The sequence below is a fragment of the Cetorhinus maximus genome, chromosome 1, assembly GCF_964194155.1.
Source record: "Cetorhinus maximus chromosome 1, sCetMax3.hap1.1, whole genome shotgun sequence".
NCBI lineage: Eukaryota > Metazoa > Chordata > Chondrichthyes > Lamniformes > Cetorhinidae > Cetorhinus > Cetorhinus maximus.
In genome coordinates this window covers 17361777-17373134 of record NC_135879.1, presented here as the reverse complement: position 1 = coordinate 17373134, position 11358 = coordinate 17361777, and the positions used below count along the sequence as shown (strand labels likewise).

Here is an 11358-nt window from a genome sequence, read left to right as displayed (position 1 = left end):
ATGAGATGGTTGTGATGGTAACTCAATTGCTTAGTGTACTTTAAATGACACATCAATGTAATGAAAATATGAATGTTTTTCATTATGCGTACTGAGGCAGTAAAAAATGCATTTCACTAAGAATAATAATTGTGAATAAGATTCTTATATGCTATAAATTTCTTAGAAGTACAGTGTAACCATACTGTACATCATCCCAGGCATTAGAGCAGTTGAGTATTGAAATTCTCCCTTTCCCCAGATTGCATTGAAGTGGATTACACTCCTAAACTTTCACAGAGTTTTATTCTTTCCATGTCACAGTCCCAAACCAGATGATTCAACCCTTCTAAAAGCCAAAGTTGCCACTTATACCAAGAACTCTCTTTTGGCCTTTTCACACATAGATACACTTAACTACATGTCTTTTTAACTCAAGGGGTCTTGCATGTCTCATTATGCCATGGATGAATCTGTTGGAAACAATCCCGTAGAGATGCACTCTAAGATAGCAAGATAGACCATCCCTGGAGTACTGGGACAAGTTCTGGTTGAAGGTGGTGCAAAAAAGATTTACGAGGACTAAGGTTATACCATTAGTAAAGTCTGAACAGGCTGGGGCACTTTGATAGAGGTGTTCAAGATTATGAAATGGTTTGACAGGATAAACACAGGAGATGATGAGCCAGATTTTCGCAGAGTCAGGAAGACTCGGGTACAAAAGTCCCACCCGCATTTCTGACAGAGTTCTCAGATCACAGTTCGATTGACAGTTTAAAGAGGCTATTAAAGGAATAGCTGTCTTTGATGTGGGCTCTGAATAAAAGTTTATTTGTTTTTATAAGAGATTAACCACTTGAGATTTAAAAGCTTTGAATGGATTCTGACTGAGAATTTTTGCTACCAAGTGTGTATGAGTGAGAGCTGTATTAGATAATTAGAAGTTTTTTTTTTCATCCCCACATGGCTCCTGCGGTCTGCCCATGGTGGATACTGGGTGAATGGCTATGAATGTGGCATGGAAGTTATGATGGGCTATAGGAGATGGGTGAGGGGGCAATGGTTGACATTGAGTTAGCATGGAGGGTGTGAGCGGCCATTTGATATAGGTGGGGGGCATAAGTTGTTGGGGAAGGAAACAGCCAAAGGAGTTCAATTGCTAATTATTAGTTAACAACCCAAGTCCCATTTGGTTGTATAAAGGGGATAACAGGTGAGACAAGTTCTCTCTACAGAGTTTTATGCACCAGAAATAAAACTCTATCGGAAGGAGTTAGTCTTGGTCTCTGTCTTTATTGCCAAACAGCTACTGAAGCTTAGCATGAATTGGCATGGAGACTATGCGCGGTGGGTGGCATCAGTTGACACTGAATGGCATGGAGGGTCTGAGGGGCTAGGGAGGGTGGGTGGGGGTGTGAGGGCTACAGAGCCTAACAGCTTTTGAAACAACTGGAACGAAGTCCCATAGACCTAAGGCAGGCCTTCTAACCAGCCCACTTCAGCACTCGCCCAGCTCCCATGGGTGCCTACACATCGCTACTGAGGTCAGTAGGCCCAGCTCCATCCCACCAAGCAGAAACGCACAATTCAGGGTACTTTATAACCTAGCCTGGTCTAATGAGTTGGGAAATGTCCCAGCTCGAGCTACCTGCCTCAGTATCGAAAATCTGGCCACCTTACGGGCAAAACCAGAACTAGAGGCCATAAATATAAGATAGTCACTAATAAATACAATAAGGAATTCAGAAGAAACTTCTTTATCCAGAGAGTGGTTAGAAAGTGAAACTCACCACCACATGGAGCATTTGAGATGAGTAGCATAGATAGGTGCATATAAGGGAAAGGTAGATAAGCACATTAGGGAGTAAGGAATAGAATGATATGTTGATGGAATTAGATGAAGAGGAGTGGAATGAGGTCACACGGAGTATAAACACCGCATGAGCCTGTTGGACCTGTTTAACTGCAAATACTAAGTAAGAACCTGGTCTTCTAACGACCCTGGAAATCGATGCGTTCACTCTTTGTAGCTCTAGACCCTGAAAAGATGATTACACCTGCACACTTTCATTTCCTAAACACATTTAGTTACATTAACTAGTAGAAATGTTTGTCTGTCTATTGGAGACACCAATGCTGTAATAAGAATACTTACGAGCTTCCTCCTCTGTCTCGAGTTATACAGGATAATCTGGTCTACAACATATCTAGTTGCAGCTCATACCAGCAAAACCACCATTCCCAGATACAGACCAGTTGGCCTTGTAGTCAAAGCAATAGGATGGATGGGTTCGGACTCAGGACAAGCATCAAAAATAACTTGACACCTGGCACTTGCCAGGAAGTTTGAGCCCAGTAATACTGGCCCATCCATGTACACTTTCTCAGCAGCAATATTATCCAACCCAGTGAACCGAACTAAACTTGAAACTGGCAGCAGTAAGCAAGCAAGCAGCTGAGCAAATAATTTCAGCAAAATTAAGATGGTCCACCTAACACATTAAAAATTTAGCTTGGGTACAATAGCCTTGGAGGGAGGTGGCCATGGCTTGTTTTATAAGCTCAGGGTTTCTGTCCATGCTGTTATATTATTCAAATCAACTCAGACATATGGGCTAACAATGGCCATTTGGCTGTTGATTTTAAAAGATAAATACACGGGCTCAGTTATTTCTCCATGCTGATTCCATCCAAAGCCCAGTTAAAATTAACTGAGGGAAAAAGCCATACTGCAAGAATTACTGGGGCTGACATCTGTATGTTAAATCCAATAATCACAGTTCTTTCTTGTAATATTTTGGTTGCCTGTGGAGGTCAACAAAGCAAAGAAAGTGAAGTATAAAATGAGACACTTCCTAGAGGCGCTGTCATTCAGATGAAACGTTAAACTAAGGCCCTGTCTGCTCAGCTGAGTTTAAAACATCCCATGCTACTATTTGATGAGAAGCAGAAGCGTACTCTTGGTGTCCTGGTCAATGTTTCTTCCTCAACCAACATTACCAGAATAGATTGACTAGACATTTATCTTACTGCTATTTTAGGACCATGTAGACTTACACAAATTTATTGCTGTGTTCGTCTACAAAACAGCGATTCCACTTCAAATACAATTAATCAAGTGTGAAGTATTTTGGGATGTCCTAAGGATATGAAATGTGTTCTAAAAATGCATGTTCTTTCTCAGTCATTTTGAAAACAGGCAATGCGGCATCAGCACAAAAGGCTGCTGAACAATAATGTTTTCCTGGCTTCTCTGGAATACAGCATGTGCTCAACTCTCCCTAAATATAGTGACGTTGAAAATTAGTCAGTCTGAACAAATCATTTAATTATTGGAGCTCTTTAAAGCAATATCACAAACTCAAACCTAGAAAAAGGCAACAAACCTTTCAACACTGACAAATATAGTACAAGCAAGATGGGCAAAATTCAAAATTTTGTATCTAGTGAGATAATTCAAAATGATTAAGTTCCCCATTCAATTCCTGGCTTGTGCTGAACTTGGCTAAGATGACCTCAGGGGTGAACGGGACTTGGTGCAAGCCAAGTGCAGCATATGTTCAAATTCATACTGAATCAATGGATTTTTACAGAATACTTGTACATTGTCTTATTACTATATTTGTCAAAGGGACGTTCTCACCTTGAAGACAAATCCATCTGGGCAGCTGTGCTCATACTTGTAAGCTTTGTACACCACCAGGAACACTATGCAGGTAAGAAATGCCAGTGCAAAGAGAATGAGAACTGTGACCTGCAAAAGAAGAAACGGTACAGTATTATTTTTAAGGGAATTACATGTGGTCCCAAATTTATCTCAGGGAAATTATACTTCTGTAATGTACAACATAGCCTTCCTTTATCCCTTCCTTATGGTCCGTTATTAAAATGATAAAATTGTAATAATTGGCCTGTCAGTTCAGTGTGGAATATTAAATTTTAAAAATTAGGAAGATTATCCCCATCCAGATGCTGCAAGTGACTCATGAACCGATATCGGTAAAACTGGCCCCCTGGAACACGGGCACCCTGGAAAACGACACGTCAACCTAACCAATATGGTGCATGCGCATTTATGGTGTAGACTGAGCATGCTCCACGTCATATTAGACTCTGCAGCACACATTTTTTTCACCTGAAGAACACAATGCTTTGAAAACAACTGTGTTTTGAGCAACATCAAGCCTCTAACAGACTAAAAGTTAATTCCTTCACTTACTGAAACTCATGCGGTATAAATTATAACTGAAATGAGAAGGCAATGTAGAGAACATCCAGTGACTACAAATTAATGCAAATGGTCAATTTTTGCAACTGCAAAGCATTAGCTTTCCATGCTTCAAAGTAGGGTAACTGACTGTGAAATGTCTTTATATGGGGAAAGTCCATGAAAGTGTGACCTGTATCTGCACATAACACTAAACAATGTTCCAACATCGGTATACTCTTGAGGGATCACGTGGTTAACAAAGCCTGTTATAAACAAGATAAATGTATTAATAGGTTCTGCAAAACAATATCCAAACTGTGGCAAAGAATACTGCATGGCACAAAGTGCACAATCCAAAAATGCAAACAAACACAGTTTTATTCTAGTGTTAGAAAATGAATGAAATGATCAGTCTAGTGTTTTCTATTGCAGCTGGACAAAGAATTGATTGCAATAACTTTTCAATTCATAATTCAAGTATGATCACTCCATCATATAAATTTGTAGATTATGCCAATTTTATTTTTACCAGTGATCTTAATTAGTAGTAACACACTTAAAAACAGAACCAATCAAAGTGGCTCAAAGCTGTGCAGTGTGACTGTTCAGACTTTAGCTAGAAATTGGATATGCAGGGGTGGAAATTAGTCTGGTCCCCTCTTAGGGCCTAGACTCAGCACTACATGAGCAGCGCACACCTTTATCCAAGAGGCTCAAGGATCAATGGATATTGCTCTTTGGGCCTCATCAACACTCTCGGGGCGAGACAATGACGCTAGGCAAGTCTCCACAAACTTGGTCACCTAAGGTACACTAATGTCCTTTAGTGAAGCAAATTTGCCTCCCCCACTTGATCTGGCCTACATGCGACTGCAGACCCACAGCAATGTGGTTGACTTTTAACTGCCCTCTGAAATGGCCTAGCAAGCCAATCAGTTCAAGGGCAATTAGGGATGGGCAACAAATGCTGGCTTTACCAGTAATGCCACATCCCATGAAACAATTTTTTTTAAAAAAAACTTCAAGCTGTCTGACTAGGTGAAATCCCGTGGGATTACTGAAGCAGGCGAAAATGAGCCATCCTATTTTAAAATCGGGGCACTGCTGGACCAAATGTTGGTGAGTGAGAAATAGTAAGGGACTAAGCAGAGATCCTTGGGGGCACTCCAGAGGCGACAGCGCAGGGATGGGAACAGAAGCCATTGTAGAAGATTCTCTGGTTACGATTGGATAGACAGCAATGGAACCAGACAGACGGAAGACAGAAATAGTTGCATAATTTGCTGAAAAAATTAGGTAGGCTGAGAGACCATATGCTAACCTCAATTTCAACAGAGAGGAAACACATGAAGATGCAAGAATGGCCAAGACCTGAGGGAGGTGTGCATCAAATTGCATCAAATTTAATCTTTCACTGAGTAAAGCTGTCGTTTTATGGAATGATATCTTAATTCTGGCACATTTAATTAACAAGCCTCACAACTATTCGAATCAGACTCCACAGAAAGGGAGCTCAGTTTTGAGGAAAAAAAAGAAAATTGGTCTTCAGCAGAAATGTTACCTCAGAGAAGATGTTGTACACCAATAAGGTGGAGTTTTGGGCAGGTGATTTGTGCTTTAGTGATTTAATGATTGAAGGCAGGGTAGTAATATAACCACATCCTACTTAATGGACAGATGAACCAAGTAGTTAACATAACGTGACATACAATGTTAAACTGACAAAATGGATAGCTGTAGTTCAATTTTATAACTGAATGGTACAAGGGATATTTAACTTACCCCAAACTTGCTTTATTTCTGCAAGCTGATGGCATTTAAAATCGAAATCATCGCTTTTTTGATTCATATCATTTTTTTGTCCCATTTTACAGCCTTATAGCCTGCACTATAAGCCTTAGCCCTTCTCTTAGGCTTCTTTAAAAAGAAGCTATATAGTTTGGATGTGGGTAAAGTGATGCTTCATGTTGATCAGACCACATTCTCTGTAAATAGTTTTAAATTGCCAGAAGCCCTCAAATTATTTTACCTAATAAACGTTTATATAAGTGCCAGTTAACCTTGATAATGCGTGACATTGCCAGTACAGACGGACGACAGGCACAGAAAAAAATATTGTGCCCTGGCCTAGTTATTAGTCTATATTATTGGATCTCTAGTGCTCGATGCAGATATATGCCAAGGACTGCTCATCATCTAAAGAATATTGACAGCTTGCATCAAAATCGTCCCCTGCGATTGAAGAGACAGTTGTAAAACATGCGCATAGTCTGACCCTAGATGTAACAAGTAGTCACCGTAAGGCATAGAGCAAAAGTGCCAGCTTGATGCCATGTGATTCATACCATATGCATGCACTGATGCTTGGCTACAGGGTCTTCCACAGCTGTATTTCTATCCATGTTAAAATCATCCCAATCAATCCAGCAATGTCATGAGCCTGCCTGACTACAGCATATTCCAGATGACATGCAGGAGTCACTCACTGAAAATCCATTACGGGAAATTATATTTTCCTACCAGTGGGCTCACTGATCCCGTTATTGTTGGATTTATCACAGCATTTCAGCACGCCTTGCGCATCTAAATCTTCCCTCTTTCTGACTGCATTCCTGGATATTATTGTGTGCTGATCAGGACAACCACTTTCTAGAAGGCAATCAAAATTTGGTACCCAGAGTTGACTGTAGCATCTCAGCATATGTTCAGCTGAGCCACTCATCACTAAAAGTGCCATTATGAGGACTCACGATGACTTTCCTACTACGGAGTGAAATTTAAGTGCACTTCAATTTAATGCCAGATAAAGAATGGAGTTACAACAAAAAAATGTATGTGTGACTGTTTGAGTTCACCTTGCTTACCTTCAACTATGGCACATTCTAAACATCTTACACAAAATGTCATCATGTAGAAGTATGCAGACACACATAAAATTGAGTTCTGCCAGCTTACATTGTTCCAAATGCCATATCTGGTACAGATTGAATAAGGAAAACTAAATCCACAACTTCAGTGTTCATTGGTCACATTACATATTTAGCTGTATTTAAATTGCATATGATACAGATTTTATTTAATAAATTCATGCTTCATCTCACAAAATCACAGACAATTCTTAAAACATATTAATGAAACCCCTGACCGTGGAAATTACATTTGAGTTTCATTTTGGAAACATAATCCCTTGCAAAAATTAGACACATTACTATGTTGCCACAAACCAGCTTGAATAATAAGCAACATCTTTTCTGCGCATTTAACAGCACCATTTTATGATGTCAGACTACATTCTCATCAGCTGAGATCTGACTTGAATCTACATCCTCTAGTAGAATGGATCCTGTTTCCATGGCAAATCTCAGATTGAACGTTAAGCAATGTGTTTGAGAAAATGTTTTCTGTCTACTGATAATTTAAAGTTTCCTCGTGTTAACAAAATTTGAATTATCTGACAAATAATACAGCAAAATGGGAATTATGGGCAACATTTTCCCCCCAACAGGGGGGACGTGCGGGAGCGGGACCGGGCGCAGGCAGGTGGGTTCCTGATCGATGCCCCCCCCGGTCAGGGGTGTGCCACCATTTTATGTGTGCGGGCTAATTAAGGCCCGCCCAGCGTGATGTCCGTCAGGAAGCGCATGCGCGCAAAAGAGCACACAGATCTCCCTGAGGCAAAGTGCTGCTTCAGGGAGATCGGCTCAGGTTTGAAACATTAAATAAAGATGAGAAGAAAATTAATGACCTGTTCCCTCATGTGCCACTGTCGCATGAGGTGGGACATGTCAATTTCTTTTATTAAGAGATTTCATACAAATTTTAATAACCTCATGAAACCTCATCCCACCCATGTTTTTTCAGGAGCCCGCCTGGGCTCCCGGCCTGCCCGCCAACCTTAAGGTTGGACGGACAGGTCCATTAGTCACTTTAATTACTTTTTTAATGGCCTTAATAGGCCTTTGACGGTTCAGCTGATTCGGCCGTGCGCCCGCCAAATTGAAAATCTAAATGGCGCGGGGCGATGTTGGGACGCACACCCGACGCCACCCCGTGTCGGCAAGCGGGCCCCGCATTGGCGAGCGGGCCCCGCCCACCCCGCGCGCCGGCGAGCGGGCCCCGCCCACCCCGCGTCAGTGAGCAGAAGATACAGCCCTCTATGTTCAAAAGATTTGAACGATCAGGTTATACAAATTAAAGACCTTTGAATTAAGGAGGGGACTGCATTTTATGTCCCAATTTCAGGCAAATAGTGAGGTCTATCCACATATGCCAAAATTTGTGTGAATTTCTTTCATGGAAAGGGTTTATTCATAGTTGTAATAATTCACATAGGAATTCATCCCCATGGTCTCCGCATTCACAAGACTCGGTTGTCTGCTACTTCACAGTTGAACAGGAAAAGCTCTCAAGAAGGTGCTTTTCATATGGGGGTAAAGACTGTGGTAGAGGCACCATGTACCCAAAGGCCTGCTACAGTTTGTCTTGGCGAACTGTCAAAGCACAGTTGGACTTCTGCTATCGCACAGTGAGGCACCAAACAACAGACTTCCATCAACTTGCCCAAGATTCACTGTAAAATTTATAATCATTTGCCCGTTGAGTTTATTTATCATTGCGGCATCTAAAGCGAGCAAGACATGCAAAAACCTGCACGTAGACAGTGGAAGAACCTTAATAAATTCTTATTCAGAAAGCAACCCGCCATCCTCCAGGTTTTCCCACTAATTTAACTGCGAATGCTTTAAATACAGATGTTTTGGTCATTATTGTGGTGAGTGCTTATGAGTGACACCAAATATACTGTCCCTGGTTGTAAATCTTGAGGAAATGGTAAACCAGTCAAAGTAATAATCTGTTCCCTATTCAGTTGTAACTTGAACATCGCGCACCCAGGTTAAAATGTTTGCATAGGACCCCATTGTTGGGCCAACTGTTCTCTTATTGCTCTCTATGCCCAAGTCCATCCGAAGTTCAAATATTGCTCCCATTTTGCTAACATATCTCTCGAACTGCAAAGAATACAAAATAATGCTAATAGTTAATGCCTTGCATCTCTAACCTCTTAACCTTTTTACATCTCTATTTTATCCATACTTTAGGTGATCTTGTCGTGAAGTGGGTAGCATCTCTACCTCTGGGCCAGAAGCTTCGGGTGCAAGTCCCATGCCAGGATTTGCTGGCCATGGAAGGAACATTCATGATGTGGTTCAACGGGCTGATATTCAGCCTGGGAATCCTTCCAACCACTATTCCCCAAAGAGGGGAAAAAAAAGTGTGAAGATAAGCTAAAAGATAAAATACTAGTCTGAATTTCTCCTTTTGTTTCTTCCATGCTCCAAATACACCAGCCTACACCAGTCTACAAGCTCATCCTCCACCTGATAACCTCAGTGTTTGAAAATCACAATGCAATCTTCTTTTCTCTCTTTTGCAATGACGGCAAAACTGTGAAAATCCTATTGTTCCTGCTTTCTATATCGCAAGGCTTTTAAACTCCAGCTTAGTATCAGCAACTTATTACTTCTCGGGTTTTCTTCTTGTTCAATATTGCAGGAGCGATAGTGAGAGCACTACTATCGGCCTCAGTTTTTTCAGATAAAGGCAAAAAATTATCAGCCAGGGTTACCATGTCTATTTGCTGTTTCTCCTCCCTAAATCCCTGCCTTTCTACCTCTCTTTGTCAGTGGGTTCTCCAACTGTAACTTCAGTAAAAACCCCAGTGTAAACTCGTGTGTCTGTATGATTATCAGTGCATTCATTTAACTGAACACTATAAAAGCAGAGCCTGGAAAATCCATGGGGTCAACATCCCAACATAAATACCAGACTCAAATCCTGCCTGAACCCAACACCATCTCTGGTACCATTCCAGTAAATCTCCTCTGCATGTAGCCATGGAGAGCATCAATAGGATCACTAGAGGACAGAAAGCAATGGTTAGACATAAAAAGGGTGTTTTGGCTTGGTGGGATGTGGGCAGTAGGACCTGGAATTTTGCCAAGTCATGATGACTCAGTGGCCCTTTAAAAATGGCAGGCGGATCCCGATTCTGGGAATCCTGATCCCGGTCTGTGCGATTTTCAGAAGTGCCTTTTAGGGGTGCGGCTGGTTCACAAGGCCACACTCAGCACTCCTGGCCTGGCTGGTTCCATTAAGTAGAGAGGCATATCCTAGTCCTCTGCAATTTTCATGGAATCGGGCCAGGGTTTTTAAAGAGTTGTGGTTCAAAGCACCTCAGAGGTGTCATGTGTCATAGTCTGCATGAGGGGATGTTTTAAAAGACGAGTTCAAAAGGTCCTCCTCATGCCCCCTATTCAAAGTTTCATTGTGTACTCTTGGCTGAGAGCCCAGACATCCATTACTCTGATGAAACAGCTGATCCCCAGGGAAGGCATTGCTCGATTAATAGCTCTGGCTCTCTGCTGTCAATTTCATGATGTTTATTTACAAAAGGTTAAGAGGTTTCAAGTACTTGCAGTTTCTGTTATTGATACTTTAAGGGGTCTTTATAATTGAAACTTATATTGGGCTGTAATGAAAGGCCTTTTTAAAACATAGTTGAAAATAATGAATGAATAACTTTTTTTAAAAAGAATTTTTCTTAAACACATCCGATTGTCACTATAGGGTTCATTGACCGACTAAACGCTATGGGCAGAATTTTACACTTGGCGTGCAGGCACGCGCCCAACAGACCTGAGCATAAAATGACGCACGATGACATCGGGCGTGTGTCCCGACGTCATTGCGCACTCATACAATATTTAGTTCAGCAGGCGTGTGCTGGAATCGACTGCGCACCCGCCAATAATTAAAAGGCCCACTAAGGCCATTAACAAGCTAATTAAATTCAAATTTACGCTGCCCATCCAACCTTACGGTTGGCGGAAAGGTCAAGCAGCCTTTACATTTTTTAGGAAACCTCATCCACGAGCGGAATGAGGTCTCCTAATGCAAATAAACATTAAATAAAAACTTTATTTTGGAATTAAAAACATGTCCCATCTCATGAGGGGACATGTTTTAAAAATTTTTTACTGTCTTTATTAATTTTTTAAATAAGTGCTTCAATCTCCCTGAGGCAGCTTTGCGCCTCGGAGATGGAAGCGCTCTTTCAGGCGCATGCACGAACTGCGTGCTAGGCCCGCTCTCCCTCCTCCCCCTGCCCG

At 41.4% G+C, this 11358-nt stretch overlaps 1 protein-coding gene across 2 annotated transcripts in view; it reads right to left on the bottom strand.

Annotated features, from left to right (window-relative positions):
* The window catches only part of LOC144677487 (neuronal vesicle trafficking-associated protein 1-like), a 52930-nt gene that overhangs the window by 3975 nt on the left and 37597 nt on the right, over window positions 1-11358 (bottom strand). For both annotated transcript variants that reach the window (XM_078537597.1, XM_078537639.1), the window contains one exon: window positions 3623-3733. In XM_078537597.1, coding sequence (XP_078393723.1) covers window positions 3623-3733 — 111 coding nt within the window. The remainder of the gene's footprint in view (window positions 1-3622; window positions 3734-11358) is intronic.